Below are 27,698 nucleotides of genomic sequence, written 5' to 3' on the forward strand. Positions count from 1 at the left end.
AGGTCTAATAAAGATGATTGGGGGCCACCGGGATTCAGAGAAGATTTGTGATCCACTGTTGTAGTCAGTTGAGTTTGAATAGTGCTGTGATGGTAGGTTGTAAGGTAATTTAATAGGTGGCAGCTTTGTGAAGGACTTTCTCAGTGGATGTGACGTCTCCTACTGATTCTGCTGCGTTTAATGGTACTGATTACAACCTGTTGTCCTTCTAACACCTTTAGAATTTAATACTCTTATCCTGTCAGGGAGGCCTCCTAATTAGTGACCCTGTCAAAGGGGACAGTTCATGCACCAGACAGCTAGGGTAATGCAGTGAGCTTCATGTAAATGTCTGTGAAACTCAAGCAGTATCTCTTGAGCCAATTATGGTGAAAAGTGTTTCCAATAGGCGCCTTCACAGGGGCTCTGTTCCTGTGATGTGTGATGCAACGCTGAGCAGCTTCTGTCAGATTCTGCCAGTGCTTTTTTAATCATTGATTTAAAAGTGGTCTCATAACAGGAGCACTGAGGCTACTACCCTTTCTGCTTTATTCTTATTATCGAGACGTGCCTTTAGGTAACATTTCTGAAAATGCATTTATTGTTTTGCCAGCAGATGAGCTACCGAGGTTTGACTGCAGAGCCTTGCATCATCGTGTGTCGAGATTCGTATTGCTCATTGATGAGGCGGTAGTCTGCGTGACTTGTATGCTAAATTAAATCATCACTGCAGTAGGGGGCTTATTAAGAGTTGTGTTCATGCACACAGCAGGTTACTTGACTTTGTACAATAATAGGCATTCAATATATCAGTTTCCCTCTTTGTTATGTCACATTTGTGATGAAGCTCAAAAAACGCGTGACGCAAAAATGACAGAAAGGAGTGTTCGGACTTCTCTCAGACGTTTGCTGCTTTTAGGGTAAAGCATAACATCAGAGAAAAATTCTGGTGGTCGTGATTTTTGACAGTTTCTGGAGAAGATGTGAATCAGTGGTTGTGTTATTGTTTCAGTTGGTCCATCTTCTGACTGGATGTCACATGTTTTCCTTACTAAAGATGGGTTATATACATCCAGGGAGTTCAGCTATAATTTTTAAAATCTTACCTCCCTCTTTTCTAATTTGCGCTAGCTTTAATTGTGCCTTTATTGGCATGTGAGTTATATGTTATTATTTGAAAAAGAAAGAACCATAAATATGCATTTAGATCTGTGCTGTGGGGAGAAGTTTGGGTCCAAAACATTTATTGATGCTAAATGTTAAAAAAAAAAGTCTCATATCTTGAGGCTTTAGTCATTTTTCTAGAAGCTGGTCATCGGTTTTCTGTGGAGAACTAAACAGCAACAGCTGAGGTTGAGCCGTCAGAGGAACCGATCACCTGCTCCTCCTCCTGTGGGCCTGGAAGTGTGTCAGCTCCTCCAGGTTGGACTGTAATTAGTACAGTCATCTTCCTTCTTCTCCACCTCTGTCCCTACATTTTCCTTTTAAATCAGACCTCCTTTGAATGCTGCGGAAACCTGCTCAGGTACAGAAGATTCTACCTTTAGATATCCACCTGGGATCTACTCACTTCTTTTTATAGCTTTTCATCCGTTGCCCAATCTCTTCATCATCCCTTCTGTGTGAAATAATGAAAGGATAAAATCATGTCTTTGACATTGTAGAGATAATATGTAGTTTTATGGAGGCTTGTTGGTATCAAAAGCCTCACTTACTTACTTTGTCATGGTAGTTTTTCAGTCACCAGAGATGTTGGTGTTTGTAAACGCTTTAAAGTTATCAAATGTACCCATCAGTCAGTGAATCATATTTTTAATTCTTCCTGATTCTCAAAAAGCAATGGCTTCACTCGCGTTTGTTCTCGTTCCTTTTGTCTTCCAGGTGGTGGCTTATCATTATTGCCAGGCAGATAACACGTACACTTGCTTGGTCCCAGAATTTGTGCACAGCATCGCAGCCCTTCTGTGCAGAGCTCATCAACTGAGTGCGTACCGGGAGCTGTTGCTGAAAGAGCCCCACCTCCAGAGCATGCTCAGTCTGCGCTCCTGTGTCCAAGACCCCATGGCTGCTTTCCGGAGAGGAGTCCTGGAACCGTTGGCCAACCTTCGGAAAGGTAAAACACTGTAGTTGTATATTGCACTATTTCATTTTCATCGTGTATGAGACCACTAATCTCATTTCATAGTATTTTAATATTTAGTTTATTTGTAAATGTCTTTGCAGAGCGAAGGATTCCAGAGGAAGATTACATAATCTTAATAGACGGGCTGAATGAAGCGGAGTTCCACAAACCAGACTATGGAGACACCATTGCATCCTTCATCACAAAAATCATTGCCAAGTTCCCCTCCTGGCTAAAACTGGTTGTCACTGTTCGAATCAACTTGGTGGTAAGAAAGAACTTATAAAGCATGGCTCTGAGTTCACTCAGATGACAAAATATTCACTGTTATAATCACCTCGAGTCAGAATTACAGATGTCACATTATACTGGTGATGAGTTTTAGTTTTAAAAAGTTTATCACTCTTTCTTCCCTCTCGGTAACTACTCTGCTTATCCGCACACTTTACGGCTGATTAAAGTAAGTACTGCTAATGGCATTCACTCTTCTGTTGCTGCAGCTGCTTCTCTCACACACTCAGAGACTCGCTTCCCACAATGAACTCACACAGGTGCAGTTTGGCTGTTACACTGTTGAGTGAAGTACTGGATACAGGCAAGCTGTTAAGGGCTTGATTCTTAACTTAATTACCAGTTTCGTGTCTGCTCTTATCCTCTACTATCTGCTTTCCAAGCGCTCTGAGCTGAAGCTTATCAAAAAGTTTGAACACTCAAGACTTCTGTTGTTATATTTTTTTATACAAATTGAATGAAATTTGCACAGGCTGGTTTAACTAAGCATCTTTAACTAAGTGCTTTTACAGTCTTACCTTTTAATATATTTTAATGTTATTAGTGCTAGTTTTCACTTACTTAATATACTGTATTTTTCGGACCATAAGGCGCACCGGATTATAAGGCGCATTAAGCGAAACAAAACAGTCAGATAAGTCAACTCATTTTTCTTGCTTCCTCCAATCCACATTGATTCATAAATGCTGAATTCTCTTGCAGCTGCTCTATTCCCATGTTGTTGCAGCATATTAATGACTAACCTTTGTATTGTGGATGGATTACCTCAGTTGTTCTCCTGATTGAAGTTTGGTCCGTTTACAGCATCCCGCCATGCGATTGCATTTGTCCCTAACCCTCGGGAACCCTCACATTAACTTTTATGAGTGAAAAAAAGTTAGCCTTCATCCTCTAGCTTCACTGTGTTTATGTTATGCTAACATAGCTGTGTCGCTAGCATATCATTTTATACCAGCTAGCCAAGCTTCAGTAACCCTATAAATGTCACTGCTGTTTAGTTTTCTGTCTTCATTTATGTCGAAAGGGACGGCAGAGCTGTACATTTAAATTTTTTCAGAAATCTCTTAGTCATGTATATCATGTTTAGGTGGAACTAGTGAGCTAACTTCTAACTCCGTTAAATTTAATAAATTTTGTTTTCATGGATGCTTGGATGTTGAACTTAATAGTTACACCTGATAAAGCATCAACGCTGTCGATTTTTGAGAAAATTAAAGGATTTTAAGTGCGGCTTATAGTGCAGGAAAAAAAAGTATGCCGGTTGTAGCCAACAGTCCTCCTGCACTTACAGTTCACACGGGCCCTGTTTCCCAATCCATAAAACACTGTAAAACACATTTATTGATTTGTTGACCAGAACATTTCATATCCTAAATCGGAAAATCTAACACTGTGGCAACCCTAGAAAAGAAATGAATCAAAATTCTCTCATTTTAACAAATGTCTAGCTGGACATGCCGTCACCTCTCTAGGCACTCACTCACTGTCACCAGACCTTGCACATTTTTACATTTTGACAAGTGTTTCCTGAGCTGCTCCCGCTTGTTATTCTACTCTTTACAGAGTCAGGCATATCCAGCAACATTCAGGAAAGAATTGAGACACATGACCTGCAGGGCAGGAGAGAGATGAGTCAGTCACTTTGAGCTGACACTAGGTTGACCAGTTCCAGAAATGCTATGGACTTGGATTAAATTCACGCTGCTGACAACTGAGGCTTTGACACTACTGATGAACTACATGAAAACTTATTTTCCTTGCTGGGGGAAAAAAGAAAGCACTGAGCCTTGGATAATAATGTGGTTTTTGATTGACATCTGGAATTTGAGTTATTATTGCTCAGTCAGAAGCCAGGGTCGAGTGTTGTCCATCAGTGTGGGCTGTACTATATAGTGAATTCAGCCTAGCTATTAAGAATTCAGGCAAGGCCCTGTCAGTGTGGTGAATCAATATATTGTAGCGCTGATATTTTGTATTCACCTCTTATGCTCTTCTATTAATGCATTAGAATTGGTTTTTTGACGTGGAAAGATGTTCCAGGTGACTGCACTTAAAGTAATACATTTCGACTACACTGCAACATCCATCCATCCATCCATCCATAAGCAGAACACTGCAACATATGTGTTGTAATGTCTTCTGACAAAGTGAAACAGTGTTTAATGAGAGGGAGTTACTGTTTGTGTGAATTTGCTAGGGTGACGTTTTTAGCCACCTGGAGGCTGGCAAAGCAAGAACAGCAACAACAACAAGGTTGCAGTCGGTTATCGGAGATGTGTTTTTGTTGTCCGTGTGGTAGATTTCATAGTAACAACTGTGCTGGAAAGGAAACGTGTGGTTTAAGGCATATGTAACAGTAGCTGTTTTTTTTATAACCTCTGTTAGTGAATCCTGTGCACATGCTGGTCTGTGGCAAAGGATAGCACATTGTTAACCATGCCATATGTGTCTTTTACTTTCTTGTAATCATATTTTTCTTGTTATATTTCTGTTTTGTTCACATTCCCACTGTAACCACTTAGCAGTTGTCTGCAGTAATGAATCAAATGGCACTGTTGTTTTAATGGGAGCTATATGACGACTTCGCATGTGAAAACCTCGGAGTCGGTTTGACAATGTTTTTGTAAATCAGGCTCCTATGATGTTCAGTAAGTTCCCTTTAAGTGCAATGGAAAGGCTGTTAGTCACTGACTGAAAATGTCTAATTTTCCAAAAATGTAACAGAAGTCAGTTAAATAGTTTTTAAGAGAGTTGGCAGTCTTTTGCAGAAAAACCCTGTATGTCCTCTCTTTTTATTGTTTTTTTTTTGGGGGGGGGGGGGGGGCTACGAGTCCACATATTTGGGTAAGATGCAGGAAATGGTTGCAAAATCACAAAGAAATTCCAAAATTGAATTCTCTATGTCCGGTGGGACGTGATGAGAAATATTACAAAAGCAGAATTCAAAATGAAAACAATGAACAAACAGGGCTGCGTACAACCACATGCCATGACACATAACGACAGCACAATGCTTAATAACAGAATTAATGATAAACTGAAGATATTCTACGATAACTGGACCATGCACAGCATTCAAAATAAAATAAATAGAGAAATAAATACAGTAAATAAAGAAAATGTATATAAAATGTTGTTTGGACATGATGGTTGTCAGTCCTGCTCCATGCAATAGACTATAATGACCATACACTTGCATTACTCAAAGGTTCTTGAAACTGAAATATGAGCTAATGATGATGGTTCCTACTTCCTTCAAAAGTTTTTAGAGCAAGTTCCTACAAAAGATCAAAAGCACAAACTATACGCTCCATGCTGTATTCTCATACCGTTTCCCCTAACATTAAAGCTCTGGACACAGCAGTCAGCAGCATTGCCATTCAGTGCAGACAGTGGTTACATTCGGCTTTGTAAGTTATCTGAACCATTTGGCCATCATTAATATGCAAAAGCCATCGGTAAACCTGCGTCTGTGTGTGTATGGCTTTGCTATCTAAGCTTTCGGCTACAAGTTCAGAAACTCTGCAGCTTAGTGTTTGTGTAAGCTGCAATTTAGCTTGAAATTGGAAGCACTAAATGATCGACTTTAAAGCATTATCACTTCATACTTGTAATATTATGCGTGTACATTTGTACTTGTCGCTTGTACTCAGGTGTCTCTTGCAAAAAACCCCTCAGTGAATAAATAAAGCTTATCTGCTTTACTGCCCGACTAACTCGGGGCATAGCAAAAATGAATCATGGAAGAATAATCAAGATAGCATTGTTAAGACAAGAAAATATGAAGGCATGAAATGTTTCTTATTTGCAGACAGAATCCGAGTTGTGCATAGAGATGAAATTGTCACGCTATTGTTTTGTGCTTTGAACAGACAAATAGCATCTCACCTCGGAGGAAGGGTTCGATATATTGGCCCTTGCCTGCTAGACTAATATCTGGACAATCTCTGAGGTGTTGTTTGCACCCCCTCCCCCCAATCTTGTGGATTGTGTTCGGTATGTTTTATTGAGCGTGTGCATACATGTGCTTGTGTGTGTTTGTCTGTTTGCGCTGCCTTCTCATGATGAGGGAGAGGAAAAATGTTATCTTGCGGAGGCAATGTTTCTCTAGCCTCAGACAGGCAGAGGATTGGAGGATTAAGGTGCATTGATTTCTCCAACCCCTGGGACACAGATTGAAATGTGAGCCCTAGTTCAGACCTCTGCTTGCCCGCTAGCTACCATCCCATCCATCCCCTGCCTCTTAATACTCAGTTTCCCCACTCCTGTTTTCCTCACAGCCACATTTTGAACAGTAACAAGTGTCTGCTTTGGCCTGATAGCTCAGCATGCTTGCTTCCCCACTGCTCAAAGAAACTCTTCTGATAATACACGTACACAGGCAGATTTTGTTTTTCTTAATGGCAGCTCAGGATGCAAAGAATATTTTTGCTTTTAATTAATTAAATTATTTATTTATTGGCTGTGGTATTGAGTAATACAGCTGTGTCTGTAATGCAAACACTGCACCAAATTACTTTTTTTCATGCATTGACACTTTAATAGTACATTGAAGCTCAGATGTATGTTTTTATGTCACGCTCTGTCTTTATCTTGTCTTCAATAGGAGATCACCAGCCTCCTGCCCTTCTCCAAAATCTCCCTGGATGACTTTTCTGACAACAAAGAGATCAGCAATGACCTCAACGCATATATCCAGTATCGTATCAACGGCAGCAAGGACATCATGAACAATATTAGCCTGAACGGCAAGGCCGATCCTATCACAGTCGGCAAGCTAAGTAGCCACCTGATCTCCCGCAGCCAAGGGTCCTACCTGTATCTCAAACTCACCCTGGATCTGTTTGAAAGAGGCCACCTCGTGATCAAAAGTGCCAGTTACAAAGTCGTGCCTGTTTCACTGGCAGAACTGTACCAGTTACAGTGTAACATGAAATTCATGACCAATTCAGCCTTTGAGCGCTCACTGCCGATCCTCAACATATCGCTCGCCTCGCTGCACCCCCTGACTGACGAGCAGCTGTTCAACGCCATCAACGCGGGGTTCGTCCAGGGGGAGCTACAATGGGAGGACTTTCAGCAACGCATGGAGCTGCTCTCGTGCTTTCTCATCAAACGGAGGGACAAGACGCGCATGTTTTGTCACCCTTCCTTCAGAGAGTGGCTGGTGTGGAGAGCTGATGGAGAGAGTACGGACTTCCTTTGTGACCCCAGGTCAGTTTTCTGCTAATGCAATAACTTCGCAGCTCTCAATTTGGTTTGCAGGCTTCTGTAATGCATTTAGAGTTTGCGTATGTTTCAGTAATGCATTTAGAAAAGGTTCTTGAATTGCACAAATAGGCATGTAGGACAGTAAGAAAAGTACAACTAATGCTGCAGAATAATATGATAAACGTGTCTTCATGTGAATGAAGTTTTGCATCTCAGAGTGCTTCTGAATTAGTTGTTTTAGGTCTCTGACAGCTTTAATCATGCCTAAATTTGGTGTCCATCCTGTCGGTTGTCACAAAGTTCTTACCTAAAATGTTTAAAGCAGTGTCCTGCTTATTTCCGGTCCTCAATTTTAATGCAGGAGAGCAGAATTTAACGTGGGATATGTCTGCAGAAGGGGAGAATAGCTGGCTCTGGATGTATTAGAGGCAGTAATTCAGTGTTTTTCTTCACATATCTGCGCAGAAATCGGTCCATAATAAACACTGCAGACTGCACCAAAGCTTCCATTTGTAAATAAACCCCTTTAGTCAGCAGTTTGCATACGCAGCCCTGCAACATCATAGATCAGATTTCAAGCAGGCTGTTTCACTTCTTCGAGTCGTCTTCTCTTGCATAATGACTCCATTGCATAACATTTGTGAGAATGTGAGAATACAGCTGTGGAAGTGAAGCATGTTAGATTAATGCTCGAATCTTGCAACAATGACATTCAGGCTTCACTGAATGTAATTTGAGATTTTGCAGAAACATTAGACTCCCTGAAGTCCTGTTTGTTGGTGTCAGCTTGTTGCATGCCAAAGTCTTTCCTTTGTCTCGGAAAAAATACACACGGCATGCAGAAAAAAAATTGAGTGTGAAGTGATGTGATGATGTGAGCATTTACAGACACATCACAGCACTAAATTCATTAGCACAAGGCCTGTTTGCGACGTACAGCACATTCAAAAGGTCATCTCAGAATGCACCTTTGATACAGTGAAGCTGTTTGTAATAAAGCAGCACCTCTGCAGATAAATCCTGTGCTCTTTTGGAGCTGTCAGGATTCATCCGAGTTCAGATGCCTGACTGCAGACTTCACCCTCATATCAAACACATCGATTCTCCTTCCACTGCCTCTCCCCGGTCTGAATTGTTCACATGTGCTGGTACCGTATTATAATTGTCAAATTTCAAATAACAAGCCGCACCAGCGTTGTTAGTGGATTACTCGCTCCCTCATCTGCTTGTTTGCAACCCACTAATTTGCGCTGCTGTTGGCAGCTTGCATTGGTCATCGGTAAAATGAACTGCTGCGTCTGTGCTCATGAATTTGTGCTTTGTTAGTAGATCACCCGCACAACTTTTGACTCCTGATCAGTGCTTTTTTTTTTTTGTTGTCTTGCAGCCTCACACTGATTTGCCCTGTTTTAATAAATAGTGCTTTTTGTGAGGGAGGGGGGGTACTGACCTATGCATTTTGCAGATATTGCATGTTGCAATGCGAGGCAGGCTTATCTCTTTTAGCAGTACTTGCAGTGCTTACCTAATTGAAATGCTGGAGCCACACGCAAATGAGAGATTTCAGTCATTCACACTTCATAAATTGAATGATGTCACTTTTTTCCTCCCTGTTGCTCACCTCTGCTCACACGGCGATGCCTCCAAACGGACGAGAGCTGAGCTTCGTATTCTGGTCATTCACAGCCTTCCAGCTCCATCATTAAAAAAACAAAGGCTTGTAGTCTGGCGCAGGAGATGCACAGAGAGACAAAAGCCTCCTGCACTGCCTCTCTGTTTGTGCCTGGGCACAACTAGAGAGGATTTTTATCCAGATCAAAGGGATTCGCAATCATGCATGCCTTTTTAATGAAGTTCTGCATTAATTAGTGCCTCAGTGACACTCTTCCCCCCTGTTGTTCAGAGGGTCATTGCCAAACATTTTTAGCTTATTCACACTAGCTCCAGAATACAATAGTTCTCCATGACAGTGCCAGGCTCCTCGTCATCAGCAGAATGAATCAGTACTTTCATGTCGTTTGAAGCAGAGGAACAATCATTCCTACTGTTGACGACTGAGTATCCTATCTGTTCCCTTGTTTTCTAACCCAGGACCGGTCACGCTCTCATGGCTTTCATGTTATCGCGCCAAGAGGGGAAACTGAATCGGCAGCAGACAATGGAGCTGGGACACCACATACTCAAAGCACACATCTTCAAGGTATAGATGTGGAACCTACGTGGTCTATGCATTCATCTTTATTTGAAATCCATCCCTTGCAGGAATTTCTTGGTGTTCACTTTCTCTTGATTTATGCACTGTGACAATGGTTCACCAGAGGATAAGCCGTGGGATGTGGAAAGCAACATTGACAGCTTATGCCCCTCAGATTCGCTGGTTTTTACATATGTGTGTTTGTGTATTTACTCATGCATTTATGCATCGGCGTGCGTGCAGGGTCTGAGCAAGAAGACAGGCGTGTCATCCAGTGTCCTTCAGGCTCTGTGGATAAACTGCAGCACTGACGGCCTTTCTGCAGCCCTGGCCTCCCTGAGGAACCTCTACACACCTAATGTCAAGGTAAGCCTTTGCTTCAGGTTTGCTCCTGCGCGTCTGTTGAATGCAGAACAATCGGCTTATTAGCTAACGATGAAAAAAACACATTATTGATAACCTGAAATGCCTAAATGCAACAGGTTGCTTTTGTTGAAATGCAAAGTATAAGCTTCTTGAGGGGATATAGGAAACCTTTAAACACTATATATTAAACACACAGTATATGTATCCAATTTTCAGCATTTTCATAACCCTTTTGTTACATTGGAGTAATATAATCATATACACTGGTTAGGTCATTTTAAAGCAAATGCATCTCAGAAATAACTGCAACTTTCTTTAGATTTTAGTTACACTTTTAATCCCCGAATGTTGCTCCACGCAGAGAATGTTTTATTAATAACCGCTGTCCTTTTATATTGTTAATGTGTCCAATTATAATTTGACAGGTAAATGTTAATAAGCTTCGCGCACGAGCCAACTTCCTGTGTACTGCTTTTCAGTCGTGTTTCGAAGGGCGATAATCATTTGGCCTTTCCTGGAAAGGCTGTTCTGCCAGCATGATGCATTCTGGCTCGAAGAAAAATTATCCTCCGTACTTCTTTGCCGTTAGTGTTATTGTTTCAGAGGGCGTTCCATCACCTGGTGTCTGTTTGTGAGTTATTGTATAAATGTGTAGTATTAGTCAAACAGACATTTACAAAATGACCTTATTCTCTCCTCTGGGGGAGGGGTGGGGGGGTTAATTATGCTACAGAGGATCCAGAAAATAACACACACTTTCATCTCCTGTCGTCAAACACTCATTTCACTCTTTGGTTTTGTTTGACTAGGCCTTTATTATTGATTTACTCGTAATGAAAGCGAATACCACACTTGATAATTGCATTCGCTAGAATGTGGCCGTTTCATTTGCCGTCTGAAAAATCTGAAGATGAGAATAAGAAGTTTGATCTCTGTATGAGCCATAAAATGAGTAATGGAAACAATTCTGCTGCTCAAACATGGGTGGTAGTTCACATTTTTAAGTGTATAATTTAGCCAATAAAGAGTAAAATAGTTAAACAGTCATCTCTTCTTAAGAGAATAACATTTATTTTTAATTCAGATTTCTTTCACCTTTAAGTACATGTGATAAAAAATTCACTTCTTTGCAAAGACCTTGAAATAAATATTCAAACGTGAATGCTTTCTGCATTTTTAATTTATTTTTTTGCTTGTATGATCAGGTAAGCCGTCTCCTGATGCTGGGAGGGGCAAACGTGAATTACCGCACAGAAGTCCTGAACAACGCACCAGTGCTTTGCGTCCAGTGTCACCTCGGTCACCAGGAAATTGTCTCACTGCTGCTCGAGTTCGGCGCCAGCGTGGATGTTGTTTCAGAAAACGGCATGAGCCCCCTCTGCTTCTCAGCTGCTGCAGGACACTTGGGACAAGTCATGCTGCTCTGTAAAAAGGAGGCTAAGGTGAGGACTTTTCATATTGTGACTACTTGACAACTCTACTGATGTAGTTTTCTTGTGATCATAGACATTTGGTTTCATTTGGCCATCTTTCTGGATTTCTGGCTTTTTCATATGCAGGGTTTGTATGGGTGCTTGAAATCATTAAAAAAGGCTTGAATTTAAATATTGTCTTTTCAAGGTTTGAATAGTGCTTGAATTTTAGATGTGGTGCTTAAACGTGGTTGAAACCATATTTCATTCACCACAAATAACTGAATGAGTCACAAAGTGTGAAAGCAAAATTTCTCCATCTGGTCTGCCTTGCACCTCTGCGTGCCAGTCTGTTTCAATGTGTGACCCCGCCCTCCCCCTGGGGATGAGTGCACTAACTTGACGTTGCTGTTTTAATGAGTGTTTGATGGAAAACGACACTGGTGGAATTTGCACTCTGAGTCACATGACAGGTGAGTCCTAGTAAATAATTTTCGAGTATGTGTACATAACACATGCTAATTTTAAAACTATTATTATTATTTTGCTAGCTATCAAACGTGCTGGAGAAATGCACTGAGTGTGATAGTACAGTAGTTGGTTATGGCATGGTGATTTATGGTATATGCTGTAAACATAGCTAACATTACTTAGCAGTAGCAGTAATGTGAGTTACTTCACTCAAGTAAAAGCTTTAAACGTTAGTCTGATACTTAACTAGCCAACTTGAGGCTTAAGGGAATAATGGTAATAAGAGGGACTGATCCATATGGGCACAGAGAATAGCCACTTTTTGTGGTACTGAAGTTCCCGGGCTTTCATTCAAAATCTGTTTATCGTGAGCACCCACCCATTAAACATAAAAATTATAAATAGCTTCAAGCTATTTCAAGCTATTGATGCCTGTGGGCACTATCAGCCACTGAGACAACAGACAAATTTTAGTGTTTTAATGAATGAATATTTCATACATTAAGGCTGCCTGTTTATTTAAGAGAGGTGAACAATACATTATAATTATACATAATAATATCACAGATGATAGACTAAATAAATAGATTTTACTTAGATGCTTGTTCATTCTTAAAGTCTTATATGTTGAATTGAACTGAATGTCATCTGTTCAAAGGCTCTCCCAGTCAGTGCTGTTCTCCATGCCTGTCTTACTGTACATGATGTTATTAGCACAAACACTTTAAAAGTTACTGTGACTCAAACATAGAAAAAATGATTTTTTATTTCCCTCACCTAATTTTTAAAAGTATTTTATAGCATATAACACCTTTGAAAATATGCTTTGGTTCCCATTTAACTCCAGAAAATCATAAATCAAAATATGGATATTACCTGTCCACAGATTCATGGTGCAGTAACTGCTCTTTTAACTGTCTGGTGTCTTTGCTTTGTTTGGTGTTTGTAGACATGGTTTACATGAGTTTTTAGCTGAGATTCAGAGGTTTCTGTGGACACTACTCATGTCAGCACTTATATTTCTGACCTCGTGTTATAATCGATTAAACGTGATCTCCTCCCTTTTGCCCCCATTTTTGATGTTGTGGGTGCAAATGATCAGGCGTGACATTCTCATAATAAATCTGATAAAATACTGCAAAGAATTAATCCTGCGTTTGTGTGATTGAAATGTGTGTGCAGTGACACTGTTTTAAAGATTTGGCCTAAATAATTCTGGAGTGAATGAGCCTAAACATGATGACCGGACTAATGACACCATATCACCTGTGACACTCACACACGCACGTATGACTTTGCCAGTTTCAGCTGAAACAATTTCAGTGTTTCAAACCATGTTCCAGAGTTTTTAGTTCACCGTTCATGAGGTTTCAAGAAGAAAATGAAAGACAGATCTGAATGTTTGAAAGTGTTTTGGAAAAACTCTGTAAAGATTAGATGAACAATACTCAAAGGATAAATTCAACTGTTTTATTTTGTTAGATAAGTTGAAAAAAAAGTTAAACAAGCAAGTAAATAACGAAACAAGGTTAAATGAAGTAAGAGCAAAAAGTTAACAAGTAAATAACGAAACAAGGTTAAATGAAGTAAGAGCAAAAAGTTAACAAGTAAATAAAGAAACAAGGTTAAATGAGGTAAGAGCAAAAAGTTAACAAGTAAATAAAGAAACAAGGTTAAATGAGGTAAGAACAAAAAGTTAACAAGCAAATAACGAAACAAGGTTAAATGAAGTAAGAGCAAAAAGTTAACAAGTAAATAACGAAACAAGGTTAAATGAAGTAAGAGCAAAAAGTTAACAAGTAAATAAAGAAACAAGGTTAAATGAAGTAAGAGCAAAAAGTTAACAAGTAAATAACGAAACAAAGTTAAATGAAGTAAGAGCAAAAAGTTAACAAGTAAATAACGAAACAAGGTTAAATGAGGTAAGAGCAAAAAGTTAACAAGTAAATAACGAAACAAGGTTAAATGAGGTAAGAGCAAAAAGTTAACAAGTAAATAACGAAACAAGGTTAAATGAAGTAAGAGCAAAAAGTTAACAAGTAAATAACGAAACAAGGTAGAGGAGAGAAAACCCCAACAATCCCCTCTGAGCAAGCACTAGGCGACAGTGGGGAGGAAAAACTGCCTTTAAACGGGCAGAAACCTCCGGCAGAACCAGGCTCAGGAGGGGGCAGTCAACTGCCGGGACTGGTTGGGGGGGTGAACAGAGGTGGAGCAAGATGAGGCTACATCAGTTGAAGAAGCAGTATTGTCCCTCTACCGGAAAAAGCTGAAGAATCTTTTCTTCTTTTTCATGGACTTTTCCACGAGCGCCTTTTTGTCCAGGATGAGGGTTCTCAACTCATCGATGGTTTCTGTGTTTTGCCTCTCTAGTTTCTTGCATGTTTGTTCCACCTGTTCTAATGTTGCTTGTGTTTCTTCAAGCTTTTCTTTGAGGTCTTTGGATGTTGCCTCCTGTGTCAGCTTTGCCTTCTGCAGGTCTGCATTTCTCACTTGATCTTCTTTGTGCAGGCCTTCTAGCTGCTCATTTCTTTTCTGGATATCGCGGAGCGTACACTGCAGGTCCTCATGCGTTTTGTCTTGTTTTTGCTTTTGGGCCTGCATTTCTGTGTTTTCCCGCTTCAAGTTGTTGAATTCCAACAATATCCCCTTAATGAGCTCTGAGTTGTTTTTGGCCATGTGATCAATCTTTTTCTGCATGTGTGAGCATCGTTTTTCTAGTGTTTCCTTTTCTCCCTCCAGCTCACTTGTTTTGACCTTCAGTTCATCACAGAATCCTTGCAACTTTTGATTTTTACTCTCAAAGTCCTTGATAATGCACTTTTCTTCTGGCAGTCTTTCTTTCTGTTGCTCTTTCTCTTGAAGGAGGTCTTTATTTTGGACCAATGTTTGTTCCAACTCTGCCTTCACCATTCTGTACTTTTCCTGCATGCCTTGGAGCTCGCGCTGCAGGTCTTTTTGCTTTGTGTCCTGTTGTTCCTTCTGTTGGAGGACTTCTTTATTTTTTTCTTCAGCTTCATCAAGCTTTCTTTGGAGCAGGTGATTCATTTGGTCCATGTATTGCAGATCCCACTCCATTTTATCAATCGTGGCTTTCCTGCCTTGAAGCTGCTCGGACATTTCTTTAACTTCAGCGCTCTTTTTCTTGTTTTCTTTGATGAGGGATACAATCTGCTCTCTGGCTTGAGCAAACTTGATCCCCCAGCCCTCATTAATAATGTTGATGTCGGGCTGGCGCTGTAGTGTTTCTTCCAGGTGTTTGTTTTGTGCTTCCATCTGTAAGCACTTCTTCTCCAGGTGACGTTTTTCTTCTTCAATTTGTCGAATTTTGTTCTGGAGGTGGTTGTTTTCATTCCTACTCTCCTGTAATGCCCTTTGGATGGATAAGAGGCCATTTGGAGAAATTGGCCGGCCACGCGTGGAAGGAGAGGCGGCGAAATCTTTTTGTCTCGGTTGCCGTAATCTTGGATACATGTTGGCGTTTGTATCCGATGACTCTGAGAGGTTTCCAAATTTTTCTGTAGTCAACGTTTGAAGGCTGCAAACACAAAGGCTGCGAAGAAACGAACTGAAAATTGCTGTTTCTCACCCCTATTTATAGAAAAACTTCAAAGGATCCTTGTGACATCCTTGTGACATCCTTGTGACATCATCACTCCTAAGCCAATCAGATTGTCACATGACATTTTGGAATGTGGAATGGGGATATGTTTTTTTTTAAACAGTTTTCAAATGTAACTTAATATTTAAGTGTTTCTTACTTGACCCGCTTAGTCGATTAAAAAGTTAATTGCCACGAACACCCCTAATGTTATATAACAGACCACAGAAAAAAGACAGGTTTTTTTCTACGTGACAGAGCTATAATAAATGTTTTGTTTTTTTAATTATCCTACTTTTTCTAAAAGGGAACATTATTTAAAGAATATGTATTTAATTAAAAACTCTGTATTCATCTAAAGGGTATACCAAGAAGGGTGAGCTTCCTGCTTGAAAAGGAAATGACCAAAATAAATGTATTTCTCTGCAATTACAAACTCTGTGTAAACAGTCTTGGTGTCAAAATAAAGCTAACACTGGTGAGATGTCATCAGAGCTGTAAATATTACTGCAGATGTTACTATGTCAAAGTTACTGTGACTCAAACATAGAAAAAATGATTTTTTATTTCCCTCACCTAATTTTTAAAAGTATTTTATAGCATATAACACGTTTGAAAATATGCTTTGGTTCACATTTAACTCCAGAAAATCATAAATCAAAATAGGGATATTACCTGTCCACAGATTCATGGTGCAGTAACTGCTCTTTTAACTGTCTGGTGTCTTTGCTTTGTTTGGTGTTTGTAGACATGGTTTACATGAGTTTTTAGCTGAGATTCAGAGGTTTCTGTGGACACTACTCATGTCAGCACTTATATTTCTGACCTCGTGTTATAATCGATTAAACGTGGTCTCCTCTCTTTTGCCCCCATTTTTGATGTTGTGGGTGCAAATGATCAGGCGTGACATTCTCATAATAAATCAGATAAAATACTGCAAAGAATTAATCCTGCATTTGTGTGATTGAAATGTGTGTGCAGTGACACTGTTTTAAAGATTTGGCCTAAATAATTCTGGAGTGAATGAGCCTAAACATGATGACCGGACTAATGACACCATATCACCTGTGACACTCACACACGCACGTATGACTTTGCCAGTTTCAGCTGAAACAATTTCAGTGTTTCAAACCATGTTCCAGAGTTTTTAGTTCACCGTTCATGAGGTTTCAAGAAGAAAATGAAAGACAGATCTGAATGTTTGAAAGTGTTTTGGAAAAACTCTGTAAAGATTAGATGAACAATACTCAAAGGATAAATTCAACTGTTTTATTTTGTTAGATAAGTTGAAAAAAAAGTTAAACAAGCAAGTAAATAACGAAACAAGGTTAAATGAAGTAAGAGCAAAAAGTTAACAAGTAAATAACGAAACAAGGTTAAATGAGGTAAGAACAAAAAGTTAACAAGTAAATAACGAAACAAGGTTAAATGAGGTAAGAACAAAAAGTTAACAAGTAAATAACGAAACAAGGTTAAATGAGGTAAGAGCAAAAAGTTAACAAGTAAATAACGAAACAAGGTTAAATGAAGTAAGAGCAAAAAGTTAACAAGTAAATAAAGAAACAAGGTTAAATGAGGTAAGAGCAAAAAGTTAACAAGTAAATAACGAAACAAGGTTAAATGAGGTAAGAACAAAAAGTTAACAAGTAAATAACGAAACAAGGTTAAATGAAGTAAGAGCAAAAAGTTAACAAGTAAATAACGAAACAAGGTTAAATGAAGTAAGAGCAAAAAGTTAACAAGTAAATAACGAAACAAGGTTAAACGAAGTAAGAGCAAAAAGTTAACAAGTAAATAACGAAACAAGGTTAAATGAAGTAAGAGCAAAAAGTTAACAAGTAAATAACGAAACAAGGTTAAATGAGGTAAGAGCAAAAAGTTAACAAGTAAATAACGAAACAAGGTTAAATGAGGTAAGAGCAAAAAGTTAACAAGTAAATAACGAAACAAGGTTAAATGAGGTAAGAGCAAAAAGTTAACAAGTAAATAACGAAACAAGGTTAAATGAGGTAAGAGCAAAAAGTTAACAAGTAAATAAAGAAACAAGGTTAAACGAAGTAAGAGCAAAAAGTTAACAAGTAAATAACGAAACAAGGTTAAATGAGGTAAGAGCAAAAAGTTAACAAGTAAATAACGAAACAAGGTTAAATGAGGTAAGAGCAAAAAGTTAACAAGTAAATAACGAAACAAGGTTAAATGAGGTAAGAGCAAAAAGTTAACAAGTAAATAAAGAAACAAGGTAGAGGAGAGAAACCCCAACAATCCCCTCTGAGCAAGCACTAGGCGACAGTGGGGAGGAAAAACTGCCTTTAAACGGGCAGAAACCTCCGGCAGAACCAGGCTCAGGAGGGGGCAGTCAACTGCCGGGACTGGTTGGGGGGGTGAACAGAGGTGGAGCAAGACGAGGCTACATCAGTTGAAGAAGCAGTATTGTCCCTCTACCGGAAAAAGCTGAAGAATCTTTTCTTCTTTTTCATGGACTTTTCCACGAGCGCCTTTTTGTCCAGGATGAGGGTTCTCAACTCATGGATGGTTTCTGTGTTTTGCCTCTCTAGTTTCTTGCATGTTTGTTCCACCTGTTCTAATGTTGCTTGTGTTTCTTCAAGCTTTTCTTTGAGGTCTTTGGATGTTGCCTGCTGTGTCAGCTTTGCCTTCTGCAGGTCTGCATTTCTCACTTGATCTTCTTTGTGCAGGCCTTCTAGCTGCTCATTTCTTTTCTGGATATCGCGGAGCGTACACTGCAGGTCCTCATGCGTTTTGTCTTGTTTTTGCTTTTGGGCCTGCATTTCTGTGTTTTCCCGCTTCAAGTTGTTGAATTCCAACAATATCCCCTTAATGAGCTCTGAGTTGTTTTTGGCCATGTGATCAATCTTTTTCTGCATGTGTGAGCATCGTTTTTCTAGTGTTTCCTTTTCTCCCTCCAGCTCACTTGTTTTGACCTTCAGTTCATCACAGAATCCTTGCAACTTTTGATTTTTACTCTCAAAGTCCTTGATAATGCACTTTTCTTCTGGCAGTCTTTCTTTCTGTTGCTCTTTCTCTTGAAGGAGGTCTTTATTTTGGACCAATGTTTGTTCCAACTCTGCCTTCACCATTCTGTACTTTTCCTGCATGCCTTGGAGCTCGCGCTGCAGGTCTTTTTGCTTTGTGTCCTGTTGTTCCTTCTGTTGGAGGACTTCTTTATTTTTTTCTTCAGCTTCATCAAGCTTTCTTTGGAGCAGGTGATTCATTTGGTCCATGTATTGCAGATCCCACTCCATTTTATCAATCGTGGCTTTCCTGCCTTGAAGCTGCTCGGACATTTCTTTAACTTCAGCGCTCTTTTTCTTGTTTTCTTTGATGAGGGATACAATCTGCTCTCTGGCTTGAGCAAACTTGATCCCCCAGCCCTCATTAATAATGTTGATGTCGGGCTGGCGCTGTAGTGTTTCTTCCAGGTGTTTGTTTTGTGCTTCCATCTGTAAGCACTTCTTCTCCAGGTGACGTTTTTCTTCTTCAATTTGTCGAATTTTGTTCTGGAGATGGTTGTTTTCATTCCTACTCTCCTGTAATGCCCTTTGGATGGATAAGAGGCCATTTGGAGAAATTGGCCGGCCACGCGTGGAAGGAGAGGCGGCGAAATCTTTTTGTCTCGGTTGCCGTAATCTTGGATACATGTTGGCGTTTGTATCCGATGACTCTGAGAGGTTTCCAAATTTTTCTGTAGTCAACGTTTGAAGGCTGCAAACACAAAGGCTGCGAAGAAACGAACTGAAAATTGCTGTTTCTCACCCCTATTTATAGAAAAACTTCAAAGGATCCTTGTGACATCCTTGTGACATCCTTGTGACATCCTTGTGACATCATCACTCCTAAGCCAATCAGATTGTCACATGACATTTTGGAATGTGGAATGGGGATATGTTTTTTTTAAACAGTTTTCAAATGTAACTTAATATTTAAGTGTTTCTTACTTGACCCGCTTAGTCGATTAAAAAGTTAATTGCCACGAACACCCCTAATGTTATATAACAGACCACAGAAAAAAGACAGGTTTTTTTCTACGTGACAGAGCTATAATAAATGTTTTGTTTTTTTAATTATCCTACTTTTTCTAAAAGGGAACATTATTTAAAGAATATGTATTTAATTAAAAACTCTGTATTCATCTAAAGGGTATACCAAGAAGGGTGAGCTTCCTGCTTGAAAAGGAAATGACCAAAATAAATGTATTTCTCTGCAATTACAAACTCTGTGTAAACAGTCTTGGTGTCAAAATAAAGCTAACACTGGTGAGATGTCATCAGAGCTGTAAATATTACTGCAGATGTTACTATGTCAAAGTTACTGTGACTCAAACATAGAAAAAATGATTTTTTATTTCCCTCACCTAATTTTTAAAAGTATTTTATAGCATATAACACCTTTGAAAATATGCTTTGGTTCACATTTAACTCCAGAAAATCATAAATCAAAATAGGGATATTACCTGTCCACAGATTCATGGTGCAGTAACTGCTCTTTTAACTGTCTGGTGTCTTTGCTTTGTTTGGTGTTTGTAGACATGGTTTACATGAGTTTTTAGCTGAGATTCAGAGGTTTCTGTGGACACTACTCATGTCAGCACTTATATTTCTGACCTCGTGTTATAATCGATTAAACGTGATCTCCTCTCTTTTGCCCCCATTTTTGATGTTGTGGGTGCAAATGATCAGGCGTGACATTCTCATAATAAATCAGATAAAATACTGCAAAGAATTAATCCTGCATTTGTGTGATTGAAATGTGTGTGCAGTGACACTGTTTTAAAGATTTGGCCTAAATAATTCTGGAGTGAATGAGCCTAAACATGATGACCGGACTAATGACACCATATCAACTGTGACACTCACACACGCACGTATGACTTTGCCAGTTTCAGCTGAAACAATTTCAGTGTTTCAAACCATGTTCCAGAGTTTTTAGTTCACCGTTCATGAGGTTTCAAGAAGAAAATGAAAGACAGATCTGAATGTTTGAAAGTGTTTTGGAAAAACTCTGTAAAGATTAGATGAACAATACTCAAAGGATAAATTCAACTGTTTTATTTTGTTAGATAAGTTGAAAAAAAAGTTAAACAAGCAAGTAAATAACGAAACAAGGTTAAATGAAGTAAGAGCAAAAAGTTAACAAGTAAATAACGAAACAAGGTTAAATGAAGTAAGAGCAAAAAGTTAACAAGTAAATAACGAAACAAGGTTAAATGAAGTAAGAGCAAAAAGTTAACAAGTAAATAACGAAACAAGGTTAAATGAGGTAAGAGCAAAAAGTTAACAAGTAAATAACGAAACAATGTTAAATGAGGTAAGAGCAAAAAGTTAACAAGTAAATAAAGAAACAAGGTTAAATGAGGTAAGAGCAAAAAGTTAACAAGTAAATAACGAAACAAGGTTAAATGAGGTAAGAGCAAAAAGTTAACAAGTAAATAAAGAAACAAGGTTAAATGAGGTAAGAGCAAAAAGTTAACAAGTAAATAAAGAAACAAGGTTAAATGAGGTAAGAGCAAAAAGTTAACAAGTAAATAAAGAAACAAGGTTAAATGAAGTAAGAGCAAAAAGTTAACAAGTAAATAAAGAAACAAGGTTAAATGAGGTAAGAGCAAAAAGTTAACAAGTAAATAACGAAACAAGGTTAAATGAGGTAAGAGCAAAAAGTTAACAAGTAAATAACGAAACAAGGTTAAATGAGGTAAGAGCAAAAAGTTAACAAGTAAATAACGAAACAAGGTAGAGGAGAGAAAACCCCAACAATCCCCTCTGAGCAAGCACTAGGCGACAGTGGGGAGGAAAAACTGCCTTTAAACGGGCAGAAACCTCCGGCAGAACCAGGCTCAGGAGGGGGCAGTCAACTGCCGGGACTGGTTGGGGGGGTGAACAGAGGTGGAGCAAGACGAGGCTACATCAGTTGAAGAAGCAGTATTGTCCCTCTACCGGAAAAAGCTGAAGAATCTTTTCTTCTTTTTCATGGACTTTTCCACGAGCGCCTTTTTGTCCAGGATGAGGGTTCTCAACTCATCGATGGTTTCTGTGTTTTGCCTCTCTAGTTTCTTGCATGTTTGTTCCACCTGTTCTAATGTTGCTTGTGTTTCTTCAAGCTTTTCTTTGAGGTCTTTGGATGTTGCCTCCTGTGTCAGCTTTGCCTTCTGCAGGTCTGCATTTCTCACTTGATCTTCTTTGTGCAGGCCTTCTAGCTGCTCATTTCTTTTCTGGATATCGCGGAGCGTACACTGCAGGTCCTCATGCGTTTTGTCTTGTTTTTGCTTTTGGGCCTGCATTTCTGTGTTTTCCCGCTTCAAGTTGTTGAATTCCAACAATATCCCCTTAATGAGCTCTGAGTTGTTTTTGGCCATGTGATCAATCTTTTTCTGCATGTGTGAGCATCGTTTTTCTAGTGTTTCCTTTTCTCCCTCCAGCTCACTTGTTTTGACCTTCAGTTCATCACAGAATCCTTGCAACTTTTGATTTTTACTCTCAAAGTCCTTGATAATGCACTTTTCTTCTGGCAGTCTTTCTTTCTGTTGCTCTTTCTCTTGAAGGAGGTCTTTATTTTGGACCAATGTTTGTTCCAACTCTGCCTTCACCATTCTGTACTTTTCCTGCATGCCTTGGAGCTCGCGCTGCAGGTCTTTTTGCTTTGTGTCCTGTTGTTCCTTCTGTTGGAGGACTTCTTTATTTTTTTCTTCAGCTTCATCAAGCTTTCTTTGGAGCAGGTGATTCATTTGGTCCATGTATTGCAGATCCCACTCCATTTTATCAATCGTCGCTTTCCTGCCTTGAAGCTGCTCGGACATTTCTTTAACTTCAGCGCTCTTTTTCTTCTTTTCTTTGATGAGGGATACAATCTGCTCTCTGGCTTGAGCAAACTTGATCCCCCAGCCCTCATTAATAATGTTGATGTCGGGCTGGCGCTGTAGTGTTTCTTCCAGGTGTTTGTTTTGTGCTTCCATCTGTAAGCACTTCTTCTCCAGGTGATGTTTTTCTTCTTCAATTTGTCGAATTTTGTTCTGGAGATGGTTGTTTTCATTCCTACTCTCCTGTAATGCCCTTTGGATGGATAAGAGGCCATTTGGAGAAATTGGCCGGCCACGCGTGGAAGGAGAGGCGGCGAAATCTTTTTGTCTCGGTTGCCGTAATCTTGGATACATGTTGGCGTTTGTATCCGATGACTCTGAGAGGTTTCCAAATTTTTCTGTAGTCAACGTTTGAAGGCTGCAAACACAAAGGCTGCGAAGAAACGAACTGAAAATTGCTGTTTCTCACCCCTATTTATAGAAAAACTTCAAAGGATCCTTGTGACATCCTTGTGACATCCTTGTGACATCATCACTCCTAAGCCAATCAGATTGTCACATGACATTTTGGAATGTGGAATGGGGATATGTTTTTTTTTAAACAGTTTTCAAATGTAACTTAATATTTAAGTGTTTCTTACTTGACCCGCTTAGTCGATTAAAAAGTTAATTGCCACGAACACCCCTAATGTTATATAACAGACCACAGAAAAAAGACAGGTTTTTTTCTACGTGACAGAGCTATAATAAATGTTTTGTTTTTTTAATTATCCTACTTTTTCTAAAAGGGAACATTATTTAAAGAATATGTATTTAATTAAAAACTCTGTATTCATCTAAAGGGTATACCAAGAAGGGTGAGCTTCCTGCTTGAAAAGGAAATGACCAAAATAAATGTATTTCTCTGCAATTACAAACTCTGTGTAAACAGTCTTGGTGTCAAAATAAAGCTAACACTGGTGAGATGTCATCAGAGCTGTAAATATTACTGCAGATGTTACTATGTCAAAGTTACTGTGACTCAAACATAGAAAAAATGATTTTTTATTTCCCTCACCTAATTTTTAAAAGTATTTTATAGCATATAACACCTTTGAAAATATGCTTTGGTTCACATTTAACTCCAGAAAATCATAAATCAAAATAGGGATATTACCTGTCCACAGATTCATGGTGCAGTAACTGCTCTTTTAACTGTCTGGTGTCTTTGCTTTGTTTGGTGTTTGTAGACATGGTTTACATGAGTTTTTAGCTGAGATTCAGAGGTTTCTGTGGACACTACTCATGTCAGCACTTATATTTCTGACCTCGTGTTATAATCGATTAAACGTGGTCTCCTCTCTTTTGCCCCCATTTTTGATGTTGTGGGTGCAAATGATCAGGCGTGACATTCTCATAATAAATCAGATAAAATACTGCAAAGAATTAATCCTGCATTTGTGTGATTGAAATGTGTGTGCAGTGACACTGTTTTAAAGATTTGGCCTAAATAATTCTGGAGTGAATGAGCCTAAACATGATGACCGGACTAATGACACCATATCACCTGTGACACTCACACACGCACGTATGACTTTGCCAGTTTCAGCTGAAACAATTTCAGTGTTTCAAACCATGTTCCAGAGTTTTTAGTTCACCGTTCATGAGGTTTCAAGAAGAAAATGAAAGACAGATCTGAATGTTTGAAAGTGTTTTGGAAAAACTCTGTAAAGATTAGATGAACAATACTCAAAGGATAAATTCAACTGTTTTATTTTGTTAGATAAGTTGAAAAAAAAGTTAAACAAGCAAGTAAATAACGAAACAAGGTTAAATGAAGTAAGAGCAAAAAGTTAACAAGTAAATAACGAAACAAGGTTAAATGAAGTAAGTTCAAAAAGTTAACAAGTAAATAACGAAACAAGGTTAAATGAAGTAAGAGCAAAAAGTTAACAAGTAAATAACGAAACAAGGTTAAATGAAGTAAGAGCAAAAAGTTAACAAGTAAATAACGAAACAAGGTTAAATGAAGTAAGAGCAAAAAGTTAACAAGTAAATAACGAAACAAGGTTAAATGAGGTAAGAGCAAAAAGTTAACAAGTAAATAACGAAACAAGGTTAAATGAGGTAAGAGCAAAAAGTTAACAAGTAAATAACGAAACAAGGTTAAATGAGGTAAGAGCAAAAAGTTAACAAGTAAATAACGAAACAAGGTTAAATGAGGTAAGAGCAAAAAGTTAACAAGTAAATAACGAAACAAGGTTAAATGAGGTAAGAGCAAAAAGTTAACAAGTAAATAACGAAACAAGGTTAAATGAAGTAAGAGCAAAAAGTTAACAAGTAAATAACGAAACAAGGTTAAATGAAGTAAGAGCAAAAAGTTAACAAGTAAATAACGAAACAAGGTAGAGGAGAGAAAACCCCAACAATCCCCTCTGAGCAAGCACTAGGCGACAGTGGGGAGGAAAAACTGCCTTTAAACGGGCAGAAACCTCCGGCAGAACCAGGCTCAGGAGGGGGCAGTCAACTGCCGGGACTGGTTGGGGGGGTGAACAGAGGTGGAGCAAGACGAGGCTACATCAGTTGAAGAAGCAGTATTGTCCCTCTACCGGAAAAAGCTGAAGAATCTTTTCTTCTTTTTCATGGACTTTTCCACGAGCGCCTTTTTGTCCAGGATGAGGGTTCTCAACTCATCGATGGTTTCTGTGTTTTGCCTCTCTAGTTTCTTGCATGTTTGTTCCACCTGTTCTAATGTTGCTTGTGTTTCTTCAAGCTTTTCTTTGAGGTCTTTGGATGTTGCCTCCTGTGTCAGCTTTGCCTTCTGCAGGTCTGCATTTCTCACTTGATCTTCTTTGTGCAGGCCTTCTAGCTGCTCATTTCTTTTCTGGATATCGCGGAGCGTACACTGCAGGTCCTCATGCGTTTTGTCTTGTTTTTGCTTTTGGGCCTGCATTTCTGTGTTTTCCCGCTTCAAGTTGTTGAATTCCAACAATATCCCCTTAATGAGCTCTAAGTTGTTTTTGGCCATGTGATCAATCTTTTTCTGCATGTGTGAGCATCGTTTTTCTAGTGTTTCCTTTTCTCCCTCCAGCTCACTTGTTTTGACCTTCAGTTCATCACAGAATCCTTGCAACTTTTGATTTTTACTCTCAAAGTCCTTGATAATGCACTTTTCTTCTGGCAGTCTTTCTTTCTGTTGCTCTTTCTCTTGAAGGAGGTCTTTATTTTGGACCAATGTTTGTTCCAACTCTGCCTTCACCATTCTGTACTTTTCCTGCATGCCTTGGAGCTCGCGCTGCAGGTCTTTTTGCTTTGTGTCCTGTTGTTCCTTCTGTTGGAGGACTTCTTTATTTTTTTCTTCAGCTTCATCAAGCTTTCTTTGGAGCAGGTGATTCATTTGGTCCATGTATTGCAGATCCCACTCCATTTTATCAATCGTCGCTTTCCTGCCTTGAAGCTGCTCGGACATTTCTTTAACTTCAGCGCTCTTTTTCTTGTTTTCTTTGATGAGGGATACAATCTGCTCTCTGGCTTGAGCAAACTTGATCCCCCAGCCCTCATTAATAATGTTGATGTCGGGCTGGCGCTGTAGTGTTTCTTCCAGGTGTTTGTTTTGTGCTTCCATCTGTAAGCACTTCTTCTCCAGGTGACGTTTTTCTTCTTCAATTTGTCGAATTTTGTTCTGGAGATGGTTGTTTTCATTCCTACTCTCCTGTAATGCCCTTTGGATGGATAAGAGGCCATTTGGAGAAATTGGCCGGCCACGCGTGGAAGGAGAGGCGGCGAAATCTTTTTGTCTCGGTTGCCGTAATCTTGGATACATGTTGGCGTTTGTATCCGATGACTCTGAGAGGTTTCCAAATTTTTCTGTAGTCAACGTTTGAAGGCTGCAAACACAAAGGCTGCGAAGAAACGAACTGAAAATTGCTGTTTCTCACCCCTATTTATAGAAAAACTTCAAAGGATCCTTGTGACATCCTTGTGACATCATCACTCCTAAGCCAATCAGATTGTCACATGACATTTTGGAATGTGGAATGGGGATATGTTTTTTTTTAAACAGTTTTCAAATGTAACTTAATATTTAAGTGTTTCTTACTTGACCCGCTTAGTCGATTAAAAAGTTAATTGCCACGAACACCCCTAATGTTATATAACAGACCACAGAAAAAAGACAGGTTTTTTTCTACGTGACAGAGCTATAATAAATGTTTTGTTTTTTTAATTATCCTACTTTTTCTAAAAGGGAACATTATTTAAAGAATATGTATTTAATTAAAAACTCTGTATTCATCTAAAGGGTATACCAAGAAGGGTGAGCTTCCTGCTTGAAAAGGAAATGACCAAAATAAATGTATTTCTCTGCAATTACAAACTCTGTGTAAACAGTCTTGGTGTCAAAATAAAGCTAACACTGGTGAGATGTCATCAGAGCTGTAAATATTACTGCAGATGTTACTATGTCAAAGTTACTGTGACTCAAACATAGAAAAAATGATTTTTTATTTCCCTCACCTAATTTTTAAAAGTATTTTATAGCATATAACACGTTTGAAAATATGCTTTGGTTCACATTTAACTCCAGAAAATCATAAATCAAAATAGGGATATTACCTGTCCACAGATTCATGGTGCAGTAACTGCTCTTTTAACTGTCTGGTGTCTTTGCTTTGTTTGGTGTTTGTAGACATGGTTTACATGAGTTTTTAGCTGAGATTCAGAGGTTTCTGTGGACACTACTCATGTCAGCACTTATATTTCTGACCTCGTGTTATAATCGATTAAACGTGGTCTCCTCCCTTTTCCCCCCATTTCTCTGGGCATGTGTGCTTAACTAGTTAAAATAACAAACATCTGTCTCCTATTTTTGTGTCACAAAAATTATTAATTATTATTAATGATTAAAGACTTATTAATTTGTGCAGTTTTCTTGTTTTGTGTGGTTGTTGTTTTTTGTCAAGTGGAGATGAATATCTTTAAGTTGATTTGTTCACATTTGCACATCTTTCTGTTTTAAGAGAAATATGTGTTTTGAGTTTGTACACTATATGCATATAAATCAACCATTTCCTTTTTCAGTGTTTTCGTGTGGTGCATTTTTCTCTGTTTTAACAAAAGGAGAACAAAGGACTTTTAAGTCGACCTAAGATGATTTGTTTCAATTTTTACATGGTCTTATTGAGGTAATGCAAATTGAAACATTCATTCTTTTTTTGGTAATGTACTGGAAAAGCTTGATAATGGACTTTGAAAGTGCGTAAAAA

At 38.8% G+C, this 27,698-nt stretch overlaps 1 protein-coding gene across 2 annotated transcripts in view; it reads left to right on the plus strand.

Annotated features, from left to right (window-relative positions):
* LOC112435713 (protein TANC1-like) overlaps nt 1-27,698 on the plus strand; it is a 47,730-nt gene that overhangs the window by 12,177 nt on the left and 7,855 nt on the right. For both annotated transcript variants that reach the window (XM_076882497.1, XM_076882498.1), the window contains exons 5-10: nt 1,861-2,092; nt 2,203-2,369; nt 6,999-7,606; nt 9,695-9,803; nt 10,041-10,163; nt 11,369-11,605. In XM_076882497.1, coding sequence (XP_076738612.1) covers nt 1,861-2,092; nt 2,203-2,369; nt 6,999-7,606; nt 9,695-9,803; nt 10,041-10,163; nt 11,369-11,605 — 1,476 coding nt within the window. The remainder of the gene's footprint in view (nt 1-1,860; nt 2,093-2,202; nt 2,370-6,998; nt 7,607-9,694; nt 9,804-10,040; nt 10,164-11,368; nt 11,606-27,698) is intronic.

This window comes from Maylandia zebra, linkage group LG3, assembly GCF_041146795.1.
Source record: "Maylandia zebra isolate NMK-2024a linkage group LG3, Mzebra_GT3a, whole genome shotgun sequence".
In the NCBI taxonomy this organism is placed as follows: domain Eukaryota; kingdom Metazoa; phylum Chordata; class Actinopteri; order Cichliformes; family Cichlidae; genus Maylandia; species Maylandia zebra.